We start from the raw sequence: 21,868 nt of genomic DNA, 5'->3' as shown, positions 1-21,868 counted from the left end.
AGCACAGACCTGGCTGGTGTAAGAGAGATGGAGCACGGAACTGATAGAGGGAGATGGAGCACCAAACTGATAGAGGGAGATTGAGATAAAGAGTGTGGAAAAAGAAAAACACGTTCCGTGTGAGTGTTTAGAAGGAGAGATAGAATAGAATGATGGTAAAAGAACGGCTGGAGATTAGATACCGTGTCAAGAAGAGAGATTTAGTGATCAGACTGAACGAAAAGTGAAATGAAAGTGAGACTGAAAAGAAAGACGAGGAACAGAAAAGAAAAAGATCAAACAGATAGTGGCAAACGACAACATCCTTCCTTCCTTCCTGCACCCCACCCCCAACCCTCCCCCCACCACAAGAAGACTGCCAGTACAATTGACACCCAGGTAAAATGCACTCCTAGGGACGGATGGGCGGGTTATGGTAAGGGTTACAGCACGCACACACACACACACACACACACACCTCCCCCCAGCCCAAGAATACTGCCTGTACACTTCATGCCTTATATCTGCTCATTAACAGTAAGCCATGCAAGGCTCTATGTGCTGATCAGTGGAAGCAGCGCCCCATTCAAACACCTCAACATGTAGTTGGAGATGGCTGGACTTTAAGAAGATCCCATTTGATCCCTAGATGACCCTGCGTGTGGGTGTGTATGTGTGTGTGTGTGTGTGTGTGGGTGTGTGTGTGTGGGCACCCAGGCATGTGTAGACTGTACACTGAGTGAATCAGGGAGACAGTGACAGAGACAGACACTGAAAAGTAGCGATAGAGCAGTGGAGTGTCTGTGTGTGTGTGTGTGTGTCTGTGTGTGTGCGTGTGTGTGGCGTAGTGGCAAAGGCGCCCGTGAGGCTCAGCAGGGTGTCTCCTCAGCTGCACTCGAACAGCACGTGAGCCCAGCGGGGGCGACGCGACGTGAGAACGAGGCTCCTCGTGAAAAGCACAGAAACTATCCGGCCCTTTCATCCGTGGAGCCATCCGACAGCACGGCTCGAGATCATGCCTCAGCTCGACGAGGGCGATGTCAGCTCCGCCGCATGGGAGTTAGTGCTGCAGCGAGCTTCGCTGTGAGGCTCGGAGCTGTGGGCTGAGCCCTCAAACTACCGCCACGGGCCACTGAGGCTGAGACTGCTGCTGTGTTTGGACGCAGACGAGGGAGTGCATACTGATCAATAGGCAGAAGGCCACTCAGAGTCACACAAAGTGAGCAAACGAGACAAACCTCTACTGTCTTCTGATCATATTTCTACCAGATGACTTGAGATTTTGTTTTTTAAATATGCCGTTTGGGATGTCCTAAAAACGCTGGGGGAACAGACAGACATTGCAAATCAATGGCACAGACTGACTACAAAGACAACAAGCTACCACTATAGTATGAAGACAGATGATTCAACAAAATGACTTGTCATAAATGTCATATATTTAATATGCCGTTGGGACGCCCTTAAAACTGCTCAAATTTTTCAGCGGCTCAGACTGGAGGCTAATTACTGAGCACTCAAAGAGAAACTTGAAGCTAAACTGATAGCATCAGTAAACTAGAGGCACAAAAAAAAGGACTTCCTGGTATCCATGTAATTCAACGCTAAAGCCTGGCAGAAGTAAGCAAGTCTGGCTAACGTTTACAGCAGCTTTAATACACGTCATTTGGCAATATGCTTTTGCCCGCATGTGATGCCCAAATCCACAACCAGCTCCCCCCTGCTTGGTGCAATGGCAGGAAGCTAAGCCGTTGATTAATCCACTCAATATCATATCCCAGAGGGCTGGCTAACCTAAAGATCAAAAAAAAAGGAGAGAGCGAGGGAAGGGAAAATATACCATAATTACACCCACACACACACACACACACACACACACACACACACACACACCTACCTAATATCTCATACAGAGGCTCAGGGGCACAGACCACACAGATCAGATATTCATTCTAGGCTCCTTCAAATTTCCTGAACACTACCTACAATTGAGTCATTAAAGCTGGTTATCCATCATATCCTTGGCATCCAACCTCATGTTGAATTCGTTCACTGTTATATCAGTTTTCATACACGCCAAGAAGGTCATTTCAGCACTAGGCAGCTAGTTTCAAGACGGCAAAATGCAAAACAATAATAACAAAACAAATAAGTTGTTCATTCACACCATGATGAAAGGACAACTGAGGCCTTTTCTTTAAGTGAACACCAGGCTCTTTCTGGAGCACCAACTGAGGTCAGTGCCTCTTTTGAAGTCGGTGTGTAAGAGAATAATCATGACGGCAGAGAAACACACACAGCATTGATAATCAGATGTTGGAAGGCCGACCGTAGTTTGACCGAAAGACAGTTTTTTTATGTGATTTTATAAAACAAATCCATGTGTTGGTCGCACCCATGTATTCACCACTTAAAAAAACACTACGCCATTGTGTCACATACAACCAAATGGCAAGTGGTTGTGGTTCGAGCCCTCCTAGCCTTTTAAAGGTTGTCTTATGAAGGGAATAAAACTGTTCTTAAGCTGTGTTTTACAGTTTTCATTGTGTACAACAAATGAATAATGAAATGTATACCCGTGTCTAGCCCGCAACAGAGTATTAAACCACAGGCCTGCAGAAAGTTTACAAATTCGATGCATAAAGCGCAGAACATTACAGTACAGTACATTATATTGCGGTACAAATTTCCCCATCACAAGGGACCCAAGACAGTGCTGAAGAATTCCGAAGAGACATGCTAACAGCAAACAAGGACCACACATCAGAGAACGTGTGATGCAGATTGGGGACACAAAATAAACGAATAACAATAAAAACTAATAAACGTCAGGAAGCAATGTCTCATGTCCAGACTGAAAGAGACGGATAAACACATTGCCTATTGATTGGCACTGATTGAATGCCACAGGGGATGACAGCAGTGAGGAACTTTTGGGAACAAAACTCGATAAAACCGCCTGGCTTCTGCCCCCCCACTCACACACACCCACCCACCCACACACACACACTATGAGCAGTCTAGAGAGCATAAATCCACACACTGACAGGGGATCGCCGTCTCCCGAAAAAAAATCATGGCTGCATCCTGATTACTCGCCTGCTGCAGCAGTGGCCTTGGAAACTGGTTCAAAAGATGTCTTTATTGCGACGGTTCGAGGGCCAGCAACAAAGCTCCAAAAGAATTTGCAAACCCCCCCCACCCCCCCCACCCCTCGACTGCCCGCCCCCCCCACCCCTCCTCACTGCAGAGGATGATCTCGGGGGCAGGACGACATGCATTCTTCAGGGGGTGAACCCAGCTCCCCCATCTGCCTGACTGCTCCAGCCATCTCATTACTTTCCGTTTAAACCCCCACCTCCTCCCTCCTCCTCCTCCTCCTCCCCCTCCTCCTCCTCCTCTTGTACTACTTCCACTCTCCAAACCAAAGGCCCCTTCCCAGTGCCTCAGAAGTCGAGCGCTACCCGAAAGGCATGTTTGTGAGAAGACAAGCTCGTGTTTCAAATCGCACAAACAAAAACACGAAGGCCAAAGAAAAGGGCGTGAACCAAAGGCTTTATCATTTTCTTTTTCCGTCGCCTGTGGGTTCGGCCCAAATCCGACAAAAACGGCAGGAAGACCAAAACTAACAAATAACCCACATGCAATCTCACCACAAAAGATTAGCTTGCAAATACTTACTTCTTAGAAAAAGAGCCAACACGCATAATGACAAGATAGACCAGTTCTTAAAAACCAGAGAAGCCTCTGGGTTTTGCATGGCTGAGATAACATTTACTCTCCCTTCAAAAGGGAAGCGCACGCTTCGCTTGGTCTACCAGTGAAATCACCCAGCACATTAAAAGAGCCATTTCCCATGTGCCTGTGTGTTTGTGTGTGTGTGTGTGTGTGTGTGTGTGTGTGTGTGTGTGTGTGTGCGCGTCTGCATGTGTGTGTGTGTGTGTGTGTGTACATTGAGCTCTCAGCACATTAAAAGCGCCATCTCCCCTCAAGCACTCCCCAGTGCTCTAGGAAAGCTGTGGAGTCAGCTGGGAACTGCCACAGGTAAAACAATACCTGGTGAAGAAGTGATTTTGAAGGATTTACAATAGAGCAAGTATTACAATCAAACCTACTGTGACTGAAATCTACTGAAGTTTTTGAAGGGCCATAGAGTGCACTGGCAACTGTTTTCGTTATCCCCAAATCTTTAGAAGTGCACTCATAACACTGATGATTAAATGACTAAATACTTGGGGGCACTGTAGCTCACACAGTAGCCTCGACCACATACGGGCTTGATGCCCATGGAGGTCACGGCTCCCTCTCATTTCCTGTCCCACTCTTCACTAACCTATCAATTAAAGGCATAAAAAAGCCAAAAACAAATCTTAAAAAAAAAAAAAAAAAAAAGGTCGATACTTCACAATCAATACTACACAGGACTGGCAAAGTATGTCAACAGCGAAACATATTGATTTGGCCGCACAGAGAGAAAAAAAAAAAACGCTGAACTTGACCACTTCTGCACCTCACACCTCAGCCTCCCCTCAAGCCTGCTGATGCCAGCCTGCAATGGTTAAGCCGATCACAGCCACCTTGCTTTTAACGTCAAACCACAGCTTTACATTTACATTTAGCAGACGCTTTTGTCCAAAGCGACGTACAAGGGATAGAACGGTCAAGCTAAGAGCAATACAACCTGGTGTAACAATAAATATTGCTTTTTTTTTTTCAAGAAATAGAAAACGACATAGAAAGAAAAATAAGTGCGGTACTGTCACTGCTTAAGTGCAAGTTAAGCCAAGGTGCCAGTTTAGGAGGGGAGGTGCTCCCCAACGCTCCACACCATGCCCATACCGCCCCCTCCCCCCCCGCATGGGCTTTTTTTTTTTTTTAAATACTACACTCCAACCCAACGCTGGAATCCTATAAGCAGGCTGGAGAGAGAGGATGTTTTAGGCTGCTCCGGTATTGGATGGAGAGGCGGGCGAGCGGTGAGCCGTTGGCCAGACAACTGAGCTCTACACTTCCTCCCTCGGGAGCGTAAATCACGCTATGATCCAAGAGATACGGCCCATGGAAGAGCCCATCCCAGAACAGGCCAGCCCAGATAGCTGCAGAATAAACAACATAGGGAAGTCCTCTTAACTGACTGACTGACTGAACTTGGTTGAATTCACACGGAGAAGGACGTTGTTTTTGTCTTCGTTTTTTTTTTTTTTTAAACATGCCGACACAGCTTTACTGCAAAGTAGTCAGCGAAAGCTCTGCAAGCTAATAGTGCCATAACCAAATTAAACAACTAACAATAACAAGTAATAAATGTCAGGAAGCAATGTCTCATGTCCAGACTGAAGGAGACGGATACAAACATTGGCTATTGATTGGCACTGATTGAATGCCACAGGGGATGTCAGCGAGGAACTTTAGGGAACATAGGGAAGTCCTCTTAACTGTCTGACTGAACTTGGTTGAATTCACACGGAGAAGGACGTTGTTGTTGTTGTTTTTTTTTAAGGTACCCAGTGCAACATTAGGGCAACAAAATGGAAATATTCTGGATAAGACAATCTTTATGATATTGACATTTACTTCACCATATTAGCACATTTGCACCATTATTTGATACTTTGGGCGTTAAAAAGAGTGCTAAAACTAGCCGCAAGAGCGTAGCCCTTTATTTATTGGTGCCACCAATACATAAAGCAGGATTCCAGTCAATGGAAAAATTGCCTCTCCCCACCGGCGATTGTTGTTGTTTACGATTTTCTATCAGTTCTCACCACACAACGACGTCTCATCTTTGCTCCTTGAATGTCGATATGTAATGGTATGGAGTTATTGGAACTTACTACGTGTAAAAAAGACTAGAAATTGAATGTTTGTTTTTCGAGTCTCAAGCCTATAAAGTTGCACTGGGTGCCTTTAAAACATGCCGACACAGCTTTACTGCAAAGTAGTCAAAGAAAGCTCTGCAAGCCAATAGTGTCATAACCAAAATGATGACAGTTGTACGATGAAAACCCTCCAAGAACACCAAGACCCTCGGGGCTTCTACAACTGCAGACATCTTTCAAGCAAATTCAAATTAAACAAAACCCCACCCTAGCTGCAAGCTGACTCCACAATGTGAGAATATGCACACACACCCTACTGAGACAAACACAGCACCATGAATCAGCTTTGGCAGGGCCTTGTAGTATTGCAAGCGAGAGTGTGTGTGTGTGTGTGTGGGAGTGTGTGTGTTTGTTTATGTGTGTGGGAGTGTGTGTGTGTGTGTGTGAGAGTGTGTGTGTGTGTGTGTGAGTGAGAGTGTGTGTGTGTGTGCGTTTGTGTATGTGTGTGGGAGTTTGTGTGCAGGAGGAAAACACTGGAGTAAGGAGATGTCAAACATGCAAGCTATGCGCTGGGCACAGCCCCGCTACCTTCACCACACACCTCCCTCCCTCCCTCCCTCCCTCCCTCCCTCCCTCCCTCCGTCTGCAACACGCACGCTGACCGCACCGCACCACACCCCCCCTGGCCCTTGCTGCCCAGTCGGAGGAAATGCTCACAAACCCAAACCACTCATTACTCCAAACCAGAGAACCCCAGTCATCTTCTTTTTTTTATACCCATCAGCACCCAGGCCTCGGCAGGCTGGTAGCGCTCCCTCATGTGAGGGGCAGAGGCGGGGAAGACAGGGAGACCTTACGGGGGGGAGACCTTACGGGGGGGGAGACCTTACAGGGTGGGAGGTCTTCAGACAGGCACTGACCTTACAGGGGGGAGGTCTTCAGACAGGCACTGAAGTGCAGTGACTGACAGGCGGATAGTTTGGACAGTTTAACAACTGCGGTCTTCCCTCTAGTGCAACACGCCCCCCCCCCACACACACACACACTCTTCTCTTCTGTTTCATCACTTTCTTTCTTTCCTTCTTACTCCCTCTTTTTCTCTCTCTCTCCTCCCCCTCAGCCTATAGCTGGTTGCCTGCTCTTTCCTCCCCTCTCTACACACCCCTTCCTCACTCATGCATTCTCTCTCCTCTCCTCTGCTCTCTACACACTCCTATATCACTCATTCATTCATTCTCTCTCTCTCACTCTCCTCTGCTCTCTACACACCCCTACATTATCTCTCCTCTCCTCTGCTCTCTACACACTCCTATATCACTCATTCAGTCTCTCTCTCTCTCTCTCCTCTGCTCTCTACACACCCCTATATCACTCATGCATTCTCTCTCCTCTCCTTATCAGTTACTCTCCCTCGTGCTCCATTTCACTCCCTCCCTTTCCCTCTCTTTGCATCCATCCATCCATCCATCCATTCTTTCCCTCCCTCCCTCCCTCCCTGCCTCCCTGCCTGCCGTCCTCTCTGCAGGGCAGTGCCTGACAGTGCCAGTCTCCCCAGTAGCAGGCCTGTCTGCAGCAGCTCAAAGCCCCGATTCTACTGTACTGTACACGTCCACAATCACAGCAGCCACAGCGGGGCTTACACGTCACTGAGAGGAATGTGCAGTATTTAAAGCCTTATCGCCTGCCGCCTTCATCAGGCTAGGATAGAACACTACTGCGGATAAAAAAAAAACATCTCTGCATAACTAACCACTTCCTCACTCTGTACACAAATGTGCTACCCTGCGCAATCAATGGTGCATTCGTGGGGACACAATCTCTTGGGAAATGACAACAAACAGAGAGAGAAAGAATTTGAACTTCAGAGCGATGACAATTCACTTGAATCTTTGGAAATGACAGCAAACACAGAGAGAGAGAGAGAGAGAGAGAGAATTTGAACTTCGGAGCGATGACAATTCATTTAAATCTTGGGAAATGACAGCAAACACAGAGAGAGAGAGAGAGAGAGAGAAAATGAAAGAGAGAGAGAGAGAGAGAAAGAGAGAGAGAACTTCAGAGCTATGACAATTCACTTGAATCAATGTCAGGTGGAAGAACAATATCTGACACTCCAAAATTCACTTATACGAGCAGAGCCAGATTCATGGAACGCTAAATGCCATCAAAAGTACATAAACTTTCTTACTTGCCTGGGTAGACTTCATAAATCTGTGCAGTCCATGCACTCAGCGGTACTCCCATTCAAGAATGCAGCCTACCACGCAAGCCACCGACCAACATGCACTTTGTTTTCCCAATTTAAAAAGGATACACTTTGATGGCTCCAGATTTGGTGCCAATGGCCATAAGCTGAAGCTTCGGGTCGTAAGCCAAGGCGCTGGGCTGGTTAGGGAATCCATGTTCGACAGTCTGACGGGAGAGAGAAAGAAAGAAAGAGAGAGTTGGACTATTGTAACATTTAATTTCGTGTCACCTGAAACAGACAAACACAAACAGGCATTTGCACAGATCATGAGCCCTAGCCAGTCTTGACCTCCTTAGGCCAATCAGTAAAGGAAACAATGGTAGCCTAAAGTATTGAGTCGTCGTCGTCGTCGTCCACCCCTCCCACCCCCCCCCCCCCCCCCATTGTTTATAACAATGTAAAGAAAGGAGCGGGAGGCCAAGACTACAAGGCAGAGAAAGAAGGGAGGACCTCAAATGTATATACACATATGTTTAATATCCCATAGTTTTTTGTCTCCTCTAGAAAGGCCAGACCAAACATAACCCCTTCTATTGCCCAGTCTGCAAGTGGTGGTTGGTGGTGTTGTTGGTGGGTGGTGGTGGGGGTGGGGGGGGGGGGTTGGTGGCGGTGAACAGCTGTTTGGGCCGAGATGCTAGTGTGTGACGCTGCAAAGGTTCGGACCATCTTATGACATTTCACACCGTGTCAGGACGCTCTCCCCGGCTGACATTAACGTTGCCATCAACTCCCAGCCCCCACCTCAAACACTGTCAGTTCTCTTTAGAGACCTCCGCAGACATACACACACAAAAAATAACATGGCAGAAAATAGACGTAGTGAACACGTGCACACGCACACACACACACAAAGTCTTCAGCACGTACACACCCAAGTCTTAAACACACACACACACAACCCTGGAGTGTCAACTTAACCCACTACAAATGTCTCCCCTTGCCAAAGGGGAATAGAGGAGGACCTGAGGCGTTTTTGACACTGACATGAGGTTCAAGGCTTCAAACTGGCGTTACAATAATGCCCGTCAGTCCAACCCCCCCTGACCTCGCTAGCAGTGTGACCGGTCCTGCGAACAGCACTGTCCATAAAGAACAAGCCCCCGCCCCCGCCCCGACCCCCACCTCAACACCAACGCCATTCTCTCTTCTTAACAAGGCAGGCCAGGCAATCCTACAAGTTCCCTCTACCAACAATACCCATACAGCCATGTCTGGTGGGAACCACTTCGATTCACTTTGCCTGGAGGTTGTTATTCAATATCTTTAACAAAAGCACACTTAAAGTGTAAGTTCAGACACAGCTCTGAGCCCAACTCCCCCTACTGCATAATTTTTGAAATATACTTTTAAAAAGTGGCTGAGAGTTTTCTCAATTTTAATGCATGCATATCATGACGTAGATATGTAGCAATTCTTTAAATCTGTCAGTTCTGGCCTTGGATGATAAACAGTAGATGGTGCGTTGAGAAATGTTCAACCCATAAAATGTCAATTTTTACAAGAACGGTAATGTTGTCAATATTAACACCAGAATTGATGTGTTTGACATTTTAGTGCACACTTAAACCAATGGAGCACCACATACTATTGAAGCTAGTAGACAAATGAACTGCACACATTTACTTCCTTCCAATAGCAAATTAAACACACTTAAGTTTTTTTTATGTTTTCAGTCAGACCAATATAACCCTAACCTGCCTGGATTGTCAAAAACGCATATATTCTTTAAACAGGCTACTTAACTCCTTCTTTTAAAAGTGTGTGTTGTAAAATAATCCTCCAAAGCCTAGTCTTTCTTCTCCTGCCTACTGGCCTAATGATATTTAAGTGGGTTAGGCCTCGGCTTCTTCTATTCTTATGCATAGCTAAAAGGTTTAAACAATTACGATTGACCAGTAAAGATAAAAGCGTAAGCAAGACGAATGGCATTCATCTAAATTTGCATGTGATTATAGCCCACTTTTTAAATGACTTCAGACTATAGAAATCAATAGTTTATAAGTGCCAAACACAACGCTAAAATTGATAACAATAGTAACAGATGGGACACAACTCGGTTTCGCATTTCGGTATTTGAGCTTCAAACTTTGCCGCAGTTTCTGCTGAGGACCTGCGAATAATTAAATAATGATCTTGTCTAGCGGTAGGACCATGCCTGTACCACATACATGTTCACCAGCTTAAACTAAATATCTATACTAGTTAACACACATTGAAGAATCTTGTTTGGTGCAAGTTTAGAGTGTATGTGGCTGTGCGTGAATGTGTATCAATCGGGCCCTTGTTTGTAAATGTTGCAAGGCGCGGTGATTGTAACAATTCATCCACGAATAATTCTTGCGGACATTCATTTCTATTTCCTGCAATACAAACATACGGATTGTACGTTCACAACAGAGGGGATAGAGCCCCCCCTCCAAAAAAAGCCACAGCCTGACCAAAAATATTTTGTCAAACAATTTTGATGCAACTCGACACCGCATGCATGCTTTCGGGGGGAAAGACAAACCCCCGAATATCCTCAGCCGTACCTTATTGAATGCAAAGAGGTCCTGTTTGATTTTCTCTCTCTGGGGGTCGTTTCCCTGCCTCCTGAACCTAAACTTCATCATCCTGAAGCCAGCAGAAAAGAATGAAAACGGCAGAGTCCCAGATGGTAGATTCCGTTACGTTTGAATCAAAGTATTCCCATGCAGCCACCCGTTTCTATTGTATTCACTTCTACACCGCTGCAAGTACTGGGGCAGTGTTTATGCAGTTTGACCATAGGGCAAGTTCACAGAATCCACGTCGATGAGATCCAATCAGAGGAGAAGAAACTGTGACCAATCCACCAAAACACACCCTTTGTTGTGCGGCTAGCCAGAAAAACAGGTCTGGAGTACGGCGGATTGGAATATGTTTTAACCGACAAGCTGCAATGCCTAGATCCCCTTAGTAACCGACACAGTCGCTGGCCTGAAGCAGGTACATTGTACAAAATTGTAACCCTTTTAAAAATACCAGGCATCAATTCCTTTTCAAAACAATAATGCTTAAATGAAATAAGTTTGGGAAGTTTGTGGATTAACCTAAATGAAATGGTACATCTCATGGCCAAAAGTTTCATGAATACATTACTTGAGATTGCAGCAGACAATCTTCCTTCAAATCACAAACAAACCACATACATTCTGACAATAAGGCATTTTTGGATGTATTTATATTTGCTGATAAAATGACTGATTCTCTTGGTCACATACAATTACAATTATATACATTTGTACACATAAACATCCAAACATAGTGCAAATACATGAATCCTGGACCTTGTGTAGGTATAAACTAGTATGCACATATACAATGAAAGACACATAAATATGGCATTTTGGTATCGTTGGAGCATAGACATTGTGGAGTAGACTACACAGGAGACACCAGAGACAATTATGTACACTAAAGAGGTGCTTCCAACATGTGTTTCATTGGAGGTAGACACAGTTCTTGTTTAACATGTACAAACATTTAGAGTTCCAGGTGAACTGAGAGTCAGATTGATGGGCTGATTGGGAAGGAGATGTGATTGTCCTCCAGGTTTCTGGGCTGGTTTGTGACAGAATCAGCCACCTAGACCACGGTTGGTCCATTCCAGAGCCACAGGCTACCTGAACATATTACAGCATTTACATTTATTCATTTTAAGAACACCTTTACCCAAAGCACCTTAAATTAAAGCGATGATCTAGTTTTTATCTGTCAGTGTGTTACCATGTAAATGATAACCTATGATACAGGGAGCTGCTAGCACCTTACACCTTGCCCGGTTAATAATAAATGATTAAACAAGGAAGATGTTTTCTCTCAGGGTAGGAGGTATCCTCGACTTCACACGTGTTCCTGTCCGGGATGAAGAGTCCCGAGTGTGCTGGTGTGACTATGGGCGTGCGCGTGGGGCCGCCGCATCACAGGAGGGTGATCCCGCTCGGCGGCCTCGTCACAGGAGGGTGATCTCGCTCGGCGGCCGCGTCACAGGAGGGTGATCTCGCTCGGCGGCCGCGTCACAGGAGGGTGATCTCGCTCGGTGGCCGCGTGACAGGAGGGTGATCTCGCTCGATGGCCGGCGTGTCACAGGAGGGTGATCTCGCTCGGTGGCCTCGTCACAGGAGGGTGATCTCGCTCGATGGCAGTGTCACAGGAGGGTGATCTCGCTCGGTGGCCGGCGTGTCACAGGAGGGTGATCCCGCTCGATGGCAGTGTCACAGGAGGGTGATCTCGCTCGATGGCAGTGTCACAGGAGGGTGATCTCGCTCGACGGCCGCGTCACAGGAGGGTGATCTCGCTCGGCGGCCGTGTCACAGGAGGGTGATCTCGCTCGGCGGCCGTGTCACAGGAGGGTGATCTCGCTCGATGGCCGTGTCACAGGAGGGTGATCTCGCTCGATGGCCGCCGTGTCACAGGAGGGTGATCTCGCTCGATGGCCGTGTCACAGGAGGGTGATCCCGCTCGATGGCAGTGTCACAGGAGGGTGATCTCGCTCGGTGGCCGCGTCACAGGAGGGTGATCTCGCTCGGTGGCCGCGTCACAGGAGGGTGATCTCGCTCGGAGGCCGCGTCACAGGAGGGTGATCTCGCTCGATGGCCGCCGTGTCACAGGAGGGTGATCTCGCTCGATGGCCGCCGTGTCACAGGAGGGTGATCTCGCTCGGTGGCCGCCGCGTCACAGGAGGGTGATCTTGTTCCGCGGCCGTGTCACAGGAGGGTGATCTCGCTCGATGGCCGCCGTGTCACAGGAGGATGATCTCGCTCGGCGGCCGCCGTGTCACAGGAGGGTGATCTCGCTCGGTGGCCGCGTCACAGGAGGGTGATCTCGCTCGGCGGCAGCGTCAGGCGCTTCTCCCGTACAGAGAGTAGGTTTTCCACATGCATGGCAATGACTCGGCACAGCTCCAGGCTCTGAAGGGGGAACAGAGGCATGACCGTTAGTCACTCTCAGGGGTGTGGACGAGCAGCCAGGCACATGGAGATGGACATGTAGGCCAGTCAAGGGAGGCAGTCTACTGTGTGTGAGGTCAGTAAGTCTGACACAGTTTGAATGTATGTGTCATTGTCTGAGTGCTTGAGTGAGAGAGGGAGTATTTGTTTGCACTGTATCTGTTTGTGTACGTGTGTATGTGTGTATGTGTGCGTGCGTGCGTACGTGTGTGTGAGTTCCCACCATGTGACTGAGCACATGTTTGGGCGAGGCCTGTGTCTTTGCATACGTGTATGTGAAACAAACGAGTATGTTTCAGACCGGAAGTATGCATCATGATTATGTGTGTGTGTGCACACGTGTGTTCATTTCAAGCTGTGTGTCTGCAAGCATCTGCCTGTGGAATGTATGTGTTTGTTAGCGAGTGAGCGAGTGAGCGAGTGAGCGAGTGAGCGTGTGTGCGTGTGTGTGTGTGTGTGAGTGCGTGTGCGTGTGCGTGTGGGAGTGCTTGTGTGAGTGCGAGTGCTTGTGTGCGTGCTTGCGTGCGTGTGTGCGTGTGTGTGTGTGTGTGTGTGTGTGTATGTGTGTGAGTGAGTGTGTGAGTGTGTGTGTGTGTGTGTGTGTGTGTGTGTGTGTGTGTGTGTCTGCGTCTCTCCCCTGCCCCTCACCTGGTCCAGCTGCAGCTGTGTGATCCTCTGAGACATCAGGTCCCCCAGTTTGATTTCCACGTACGGGTAACTGGACCCAGCTGTGGGCCGCTGCGTTCGAGTGGACTGCACCTCCTTCAGGGAGAACTTCACCAGGACCTCCTGTGCAGAAACACAACAGGCCCAAAACATTCAGTCCAGCTCTTTACCCTCTCAATTCTATTCCTGATGTCTGGAGAAAAAATACTGGACCTTATCTTAAATATGAATACAATTATTTAATCCACAAACTTCCTCAATTCTATTCCTGATGTCTGGAGAAAAACCACTGGACCTTATCTTAATGCGCATCATGGTCGCAGGAAACTATTATGTGAATATATAACCCTTACTATGTCGTAATTCAGGGAACAGACACATTGCTGTGAATTTCAGTCTCTGGATTTGAGGTTGTGATTTATCATTGTGGCTTTTCTATGGACAGATTACATTAGATGTAATCAGAGAAAAGATTCAGCTGTGTGTGTGTGTGTGTGTGTGTGTGTGTGTGTGTGTCTGTGTGGGTGTGTGAATGTGTTATCATGATCCAGGAACAGTGTGTGCCTAAGCAATGACAAGTAGTTTGGTCACACCCACACACACACACACACACACACACACACACACACACACACACACACACACACACACACACACACATAGTGTAGTTTGACCCACATGAGTGTCCTTGTTGATGAAGTTGAGACCATTTTCATTGACAGCCAGGATGCAGGGAGTGTCTATAGCACTGTTGCTGCTACTCTGGATGTAGAAGAACGACGAGCCGAACATCGGGAATGCACTCACCAATCCTGGAGAGACACACACACACACAGCCGTGCACGCACACACACACACACACACACACACACACACACACACACACACACACACACACACACAGCCGTGCACACACACACACACACACACACACACACGCACAAACACACTCACACAAACACACCCACACACGCACACAAACACACACATGCATACACACACACACACGCACACTCACACCCACACACGCACACACCCACACACCCACACACACACACACACACACACACATGCACACACACACACACACACACACACACACACACACACACACAGCCGTGCACACACACACACACACACACACACACACGCACAAACACACTCACACAAACACACCCACACACGCACACAAACACACACATGCATACACACACACACACGCACACTCACACCCACACACGCACACACCCACACACCCACACACACACACACATGCATACACACACACACACACACGCACACACACACACACACACGCACACACCCACACACACACACACATCCTCACACAAACACACCCACACACCCACACGGACACACACATGCATACACACCCACACAAACACACACATGCACACACACGCATACACACAATCAATGGGGAGCTCAGAGATGCTGACTTGGCAGAGATGTCATCGTAAAATATCCATAAGATGCTAAAGTTATTGCATAATTTCCCTGATTGAACAATATAAAAATAATGAAAACAAAGACTCATAAAAAAAATTCTAGGACAATTTACAGCATTCTTAACATGCCTACCCAAGCCACTTCAGTCTTTAAATGTTCCTTTGAAAGCTGACCTCTAAACCCCCCTCCCCCTCCCTCCCACCCACACACCCTCCGGTTATGCCTTCACTACTTCACATTTACACAAAATCATATTACTTGCTCAGACATGAGTCTGCTGACTCAATACATAAATGTTTCTGGCGCTGTTGAAAGTAACCAAGGCTGGAGAAGAAATTCAAATGTGTCTGTGTTGTGTGCGTGTTGGTGTTGGTGTTTTACCGAGGAACTGTGCCCTAGCCTGGTGTGGGCTCAGGGGCTGGACCTGCTGCATGTGCTGGGTGATGACGTTGAGCCACTGCTGGGGCCTCTGCTCCGTGTACAGCTGCACGGGGATGTAGTCCTGCACCTCATGGCTAAACACGGAGAAGAACAGAGCAGATGTGACTCACTCACATAGTGACTGACTGACATATTGCAGTTAAAGCTGGCAAATATAGTCAGGGTTTTTCCTGGATCAAAATGGGTCTTCGGTGCTCCCCCCCCATATAATAGATAGGGTAGGTATGAACTTCATCATCACATTGTGTGAGTTTGTGTGTGTGTGTGTGGGGGGGGGAGAGAGTTGGGGGTTTCATGGTATTTATAAAAAGCTAAAGGTCCTGCTGAGGAAAATAGTTTTCTCTAAAAAAGAATCTGGAATGAGAGTGAGTATTCCTAGATTAGACCTGTGATGAAGCCGAGAGCCAAAAACTCAAACTGATTCTTTAAAGACCCTTTCCTACGGGGCTTCAAAGAACATCTCAGGTGTTCCTCTGTAGATATACTGTATACAAGACAACCTTCAAGGTACAAGCAAACAAGGCTGTACGTGTTTCTTTTCCTCCCTAAATGTGTAGCTTGTGTGCAGTTTGCCAACAGCATTGGCCTGCAATGTCAAGTCATCAAAGACCGGGGCCATGTTTAAGCCGTAGGTGTGAAGTGTTGGGTGTTGCTGGCGTACACAGTGGGGAGGTAGGCCGACTCCTTAGCTCGGTGTTGAAGCGCTGCCAATTTAGCCACTTGCTGAAGCTGCGGATCGCTGAGTTTTCCTTGGGGCACCACATTGAGCAGGCCTTTCAAGTAGTCCGGGGATATCTGCACAGATTAAAACAGACCACATGGACATGCGCACGAGTATCTCCAGATCACTGGTTTCATGCATCAGTGGCCTTAATGGGGGCTCTCGAGATGGCTACCTGATTATAATAAAAACCGCACTCTCAAGCTTTTCTCAATAGTATTAAGATCAGTTTATTTCCACAGGCGCGTTTCGGCCTTAAGCCATCGACACTTAAGGCCAAAACGCGTCTATGGAAATAAACTGGTCTTAATACTATTGAGAAAAGCTTGAGAGTGCGGTTTTTATTATACTCAAAGTTTATAGTCTTTTACTCGCACCCGAAAACGTACTTATATTTTTGGGAAGTAGAGCGCGCCCATCCCTACTAATACCTGATTATAATGCACGGAGACGCTTAGCTCGTTGTCAAATTTGAGGAGCTGGGTCCAGATCACCCTCCTGAACCAAAGGCTGTAGCCGCTGTCGATAGGCTCCGCCTCTGTGGTGATGTCCAGGATGTACTCCCGCTTGTTCAATGGTCGAACGTTTTGACCTGCATCAAAACGTGTGAAAATGACTATAAAATAATAATACAACATATAACACAACAATATTACCACTATCTAAAAACAGTAGGAATCGCTTAATATATGTATATATAAATATTAAGAGTACAACAAAGTGCAGTGGAATAGATTAAAGTACTTCCCTGAGAAACAATATATGAAAATGACTTATCTGCCACAGTAATAATATGTAAGTTTTAAAAGGCTTTGAGACCAGCCCAGCATCACACCTCTGTTAACGACCACAAATATGGCATATTCATCCATGGCCGAGAGTTTGTTCAGACCCATCTCATAGCACAGCTCCTCAATGGCATCCTGGGCAACCTGGTCGAGAAAAGAACACGTAGGATAAAGGTCAGTTCAATCGAGAGAGAGAGTAGCTCCTCTCTCTCTCTGTCTCTCTCTCTCTGGTTTTTATAAAGGATACTGACTGAACAGGTATTTATTTTATAAAAGATACTGACTGAGCATGTCTTTATTTTATAAAGGATACACATATGATAAAGGACAGTTAAATCTCTCTCTGAGTATGTTTTCATTTTATAAAGGATAGGATACATACTTACTATTTTATAAAGGATACTGACTGAACAGGTCTTTATTTTATAAAGGATACAGACTGAGCAGGTCTTTATTTTATTTAGGATACTTACTGAGCATGTCTTTATTTTATTTAGGATACTTACCTACTATTTTATAAAGGATACTGACTGAACAGGTCTTTATTTTATAAAGGATACTTACTGAGCATGTCTTTATTTTTAGGTGTCGCTCGATTCCGCCAGGTAATAGAAACAGCTGCCTCTTGGAGCTCCTCCCAGCCTTTGAAAACAAATGAAGCAAGGAGACAACAGATGGATGTGAACTATCCACACACACACACACACACACACACACACACACACACACACACACACACACTCCATATATGTCTTCACAGTGATGTGTTTCCAGGTCAAAGATATACGCACCAACATGGCCTTCAGCTCCATGCTGTTGGGGGACTCCATGCGGCCTCCATACTGGAACGTCTTCCTGAGATTCTGCTCGCACGCTTTAGCAATCCCTAATATCCGCAAAGACAAAAAAACACTGTTTTCAAAACGCCGCTATATCCATACTAGGGCTGTGAAATGATAACATTTTTTAATCAAATTAATCACAGGTTTCTGTGGATTAACCATGATTAATCACATATTACCGATTTTCTCTGTATATTTTTGTGAGAACAAAAAGGTTTATGATAAAAGACGGATATATTTAACATGTTTTCTTTTTTAATTCATCCATACTTATCCATATAATCCAAGTGTAACTGCAACATAAAAGTAGAACGTAGAAGTTCGACAAGTGCAAAAATGATACGTGAGAACTCTAAACTAGCCAGGACAGGTCTGAAGCTACGCAACGGACGCAAACTTCCCCTTACCTTGGAAGTGTATGCCCTGATTGGCGTGCACATCCACCAGGAGCTTCCCCTTACCTTGGAAGTGTATGCCCTGATTGGCGTGCACATCCACCAGGAGCTTCCCCTTACCTTGGAAGTGTATGCCCTGATTGGCGTGCACATCCACCAGGAACGTCCCCTTACCTTGGAAGTGTATGCCCTGATTGGCGTGCACATCCACCAGGAGCTTCCCCTTACCTTGGAAGTGTATGCCCTGATTGGCGTGCACATCCACCAGGAGCTTCCCCTTACCTTGGAAGTGTATGCCCTGATTGGCGTGCACATCCACCAGGAGCTTCCCCTTACCTTGGAAGTGTATGCCCTGATTGGCGTGCACATCCACCAGGAGCTTCCCCTTACCTTGGAAGTGTATGCCCTGATTGGCGTGCACATCCACCAGGAGCTTCCCCTTACCTTGGAAGTGTATGCCCTGATTGGCGTGCACATCCACCAGGTACTTGAGCAGGTAGGGCTTGAGCACTTCAGAGCAGCGGTAGAATGCGCTCAGGATGTACAGGAGCCTCCAGCCTCTCTGGCAGCTGTCCCTGTGCCAGCCAGCGGCGGCAGAAAAACAAACCAGACAAAACCAACCAGATCAGCTAAAACACGAGTGCACTGTGTGTGTGTGTGTGTGTGTGTGTGTGTGTGTGTATGTGTGTGTGTGTATGTGTGTGTGTGTGTGTATGTGTGTGTGTGTGTATGTGTGTGTGTGTGTGTGTGTGTGTGTGTGTATGTGTGTGTGTGTGTGTGTGTGTGTGTGTGTGTGTGTGTGTGTGTGTGTGTGTGTGTGTGTGTGTGTGTGTGTGTCGGCCGTCCTGCACTTCGCTGCACATGTGTAGTGGCAGCAAGGGTCAACCCTGCTGCCGGGTGAGCCCCTGCACTGAATTATTCAAGTCTTCCGCCTGCCTCGGATTAGCGAAACGAGCCCGATTTAAAGGCACAATATGCCGTTTCTTTTTGTTGTCAGAAAACGAAACTGCTTCTGTGTTTACAACGATGTTTTAATTAAAGGGTGTGGTAAGCATACAGGGTTTCCCAGTGCATTCCTGGGGCATTCCATGCAAATGGTTTGCCTTTTTCAAATCCTTCAAGGCATTGCAAATGCCCTGGAAAATCTCCAGAGATGTATAAAAACCACCTGAAACCAAGCTTGACAGTACATTCCATATGACTGAGGAATGTACAGGAACATTGGGGAACGTTTTGTTCGTTCTGGTTTATGGAATTACAGCAGGTTTTTCGTTGCTGACAACAAAACATCCATATTCTTTAAAGATATAATAATAATTATTCGAATTATTGTTCAAATTGTTCAAACAGTCTAGAGAAAGTATGAGGCCCTGATCTGGCCCTCATCTGTCCCTCATCTGGCCCTGATCTGGCCCTCATCTGGCCCTCATCTGGCCCTCATCTGGCCCTGATCTGGCCCTGATCTGGCCCTGATCTGGCCCTGATCTGGCCCTCATCTGTCCCAGAGACAGTATCTGCCTGGGAGGTACAGAGGAAGAGAGGAAGATCAAAGTCGACCAGGGGATGGGGGGGGAGGGGGGGAAACAGCTGAACTGCAATTGAACAGAACAGAATAGCACTGCCAGAAGAAGAGCCGTACGTTTTGGAGCTGGTGTTTCCCGTGATCTGCTTCAGGACTTGGCAGTAAGCTTCGTCCTTCATCGGCCCGAACTCTCCACTCAGCTGCAAGGAATATTTGAGATATCAATTAATCGACTTCACAACTGAACACAAGAACACAAGTCGGGTCCTCAGCTCTGAGTAGACTATTTAAAGGGATTCTTTCTACTCTACTGACATATTTACTTTAAGCAGTCTGGAGATACGTCGTACCTTGAGAATGGTGCTAATGACCTCCTGTTCCGATTGGCCCTTCATTGGATAGTCTCCCATAAACTTCATAATGGCTGAAAACAAATTATATGGGGTGTTTGAGGACATCGACATGTGTGTTCCACCGAGAGCTGTGCGGTATTTCTTAAGTATTTGTTAAAAATAGCATTTCATTATTTTTCGAGTGTTGGGACAGACTAATGGAAAGTTAATGCTGCTTTTTTGCCGTTTACAAGAGCTGAGTTATTACTATTTACAAGTGTTTCTTTATTCTGTTAATTGCTGCCACATTCAAATAAAACATTTCAACTGGCTCCGCGAAAGAAAAATATAAAAAAGACCTTCAGCTTACCCAGGAAAATGTCAGCCGCCATTTTATTCATATTTTCATCTGTGAAATCGATTAAAGATTCCTGGATGGGGGACTGTGGAGAACACAATAAACAGATGACGTGAACTATGCCTATGAAGGAATGACACCTTGAAGAGTGAAATATGTCACTAGTATAACATGATAGAGAACAAACTGCATGCATTATATAAGATGTTTTGAGATCAGACAGATATAAACAACAGTGCAAATACTTATCGTTACACATGTTACTTATGTTACATTATACTGTATATAATTATATTAATTATCTCATGTTATGTTAGTGTATAATTTTAGCACCTTGGAAAATTTCACCATCTCAACTGGTTCTCTCGGCTCCTTCCCCTTTTTTGTTCTGGTTTTGTAGGAGTCGCTATAAACACACAGGTTTGGATGTTCAAAATGGTCTTTCATTTTGAATTAATCAACCGAATTCAATGCAGCCTCTCAGAGACTGACTGGACTGACCTGTTACTTCTCTGGGCCTCTCTGAAGTACTTCTTAGCAAACTCCACCATGTTGTATTTGCTGTCATACAGAAACCTCTCATCAACCTCCATGCTGCCGTAACCAGGGTAGGCCTCGGTGTGCTCGTTGGACGGCGCAGCCACCTAATGGTGAACAAAGGTACTGCACTTGGAATCAAGTTTCACGAGAACACCAGCCAGTTCTGCTTACAGTGGGGTTTCCAGTATGGTGAAAGGTCTAAATGAGCTACGAGGTGCATAGTATTGTGTGTGTGTGTGTGTGTGTGTGTGTGTGTGTGTGTGTGTGTGTGTGTGTGTGTGTGTGTGTTTCTCTAACTGACGACCTGTTACCTCTATGGAGCGGTCCAACTCGTGGGCGGCGACTGAGGAGGCTACGGCTACAGCCACGGCCGCCGACGCTGCCACTCGGCCCTGCTTGTTCTTCGGCTCCTCCTTCCTGTCTACCGGGAGGTTGATGAAGTCAGGCGCTGCCACCGGCTGCACAAACTCCGCGGGGAAGACTCCTGCCCGACCGTGGACCGCGCCAAACTTCCAACCTTCACATGCCACAGAAATGAAGAATGGGGAGACGATGCAAGTCAGATATACGGCAATCAGGCCAAAACTCCTCAGCCTGTAATAACGTATTGGATGCGATGAAGCCTTCTTTGGTGGTTAGAGTTTCAACAGTATAAAATAATCACTGCAATACACACACACACACACACACACACACACATGCACGCATGCACACGAACGCACACAAACACACACACAAATGCACACACTCACACACACACAAATGCTAACACTCACA

The 21,868-nt window shown here is 46.6% G+C and overlaps 2 protein-coding genes across 2 annotated transcripts in view; both read right to left on the bottom strand.

Moving 5' to 3' along the window:
• llgl1 (LLGL scribble cell polarity complex component 1) overlaps positions 1-10,683 on the bottom strand; it is a 43,795-nt gene extending 33,112 nt beyond the window's left edge. The window contains exons 1-2 of the mRNA XM_080856712.1: positions 10,578-10,683; positions 8,113-8,210 (exon numbers count right to left, since the gene is read on the bottom strand). Coding sequence (XP_080712838.1) covers positions 8,113-8,210; positions 10,578-10,658 — 179 coding nt within the window. The 5' untranslated portion in view covers positions 10,659-10,683. The remainder of the gene's footprint in view (positions 1-8,112; positions 8,211-10,577) is intronic.
• A 2,192-nt stretch (positions 10,684-12,875) lies between these two features.
• Positions 12,876-21,868, bottom strand: part of myo15aa (myosin XVAa) — a gene marked incomplete at both ends in the record, with an annotated part of 46,843 nt that continues 37,850 nt past the window's right edge. Inside the window, 16 exons of the mRNA XM_080856273.1 lie at positions 12,876-12,977; positions 13,665-13,805; positions 14,361-14,494; positions 15,534-15,667; positions 16,255-16,388; positions 16,746-16,906; positions 17,150-17,246; positions 17,667-17,744; positions 17,894-17,988; positions 18,784-18,914; positions 19,979-20,061; positions 20,212-20,285; positions 20,564-20,636; positions 20,885-20,957; positions 21,053-21,195; positions 21,403-21,608. Coding sequence (XP_080712399.1) covers positions 12,876-12,977; positions 13,665-13,805; positions 14,361-14,494; positions 15,534-15,667; positions 16,255-16,388; positions 16,746-16,906; positions 17,150-17,246; positions 17,667-17,744; positions 17,894-17,988; positions 18,784-18,914; positions 19,979-20,061; positions 20,212-20,285; positions 20,564-20,636; positions 20,885-20,957; positions 21,053-21,195; positions 21,403-21,608 — 1,859 coding nt within the window. The remainder of the gene's footprint in view (positions 12,978-13,664; positions 13,806-14,360; positions 14,495-15,533; positions 15,668-16,254; positions 16,389-16,745; positions 16,907-17,149; positions 17,247-17,666; positions 17,745-17,893; positions 17,989-18,783; positions 18,915-19,978; positions 20,062-20,211; positions 20,286-20,563; positions 20,637-20,884; positions 20,958-21,052; positions 21,196-21,402; positions 21,609-21,868) is intronic.

This window comes from Sprattus sprattus (genome assembly GCF_963457725.1).
Source record: "Sprattus sprattus genome assembly, chromosome: 18".
NCBI lineage: Eukaryota > Metazoa > Chordata > Actinopteri > Clupeiformes > Clupeidae > Sprattus > Sprattus sprattus.
Note: the sequence above shows the minus strand (reverse complement) of the source record. Positions and strands in the feature narration are given on the sequence as shown.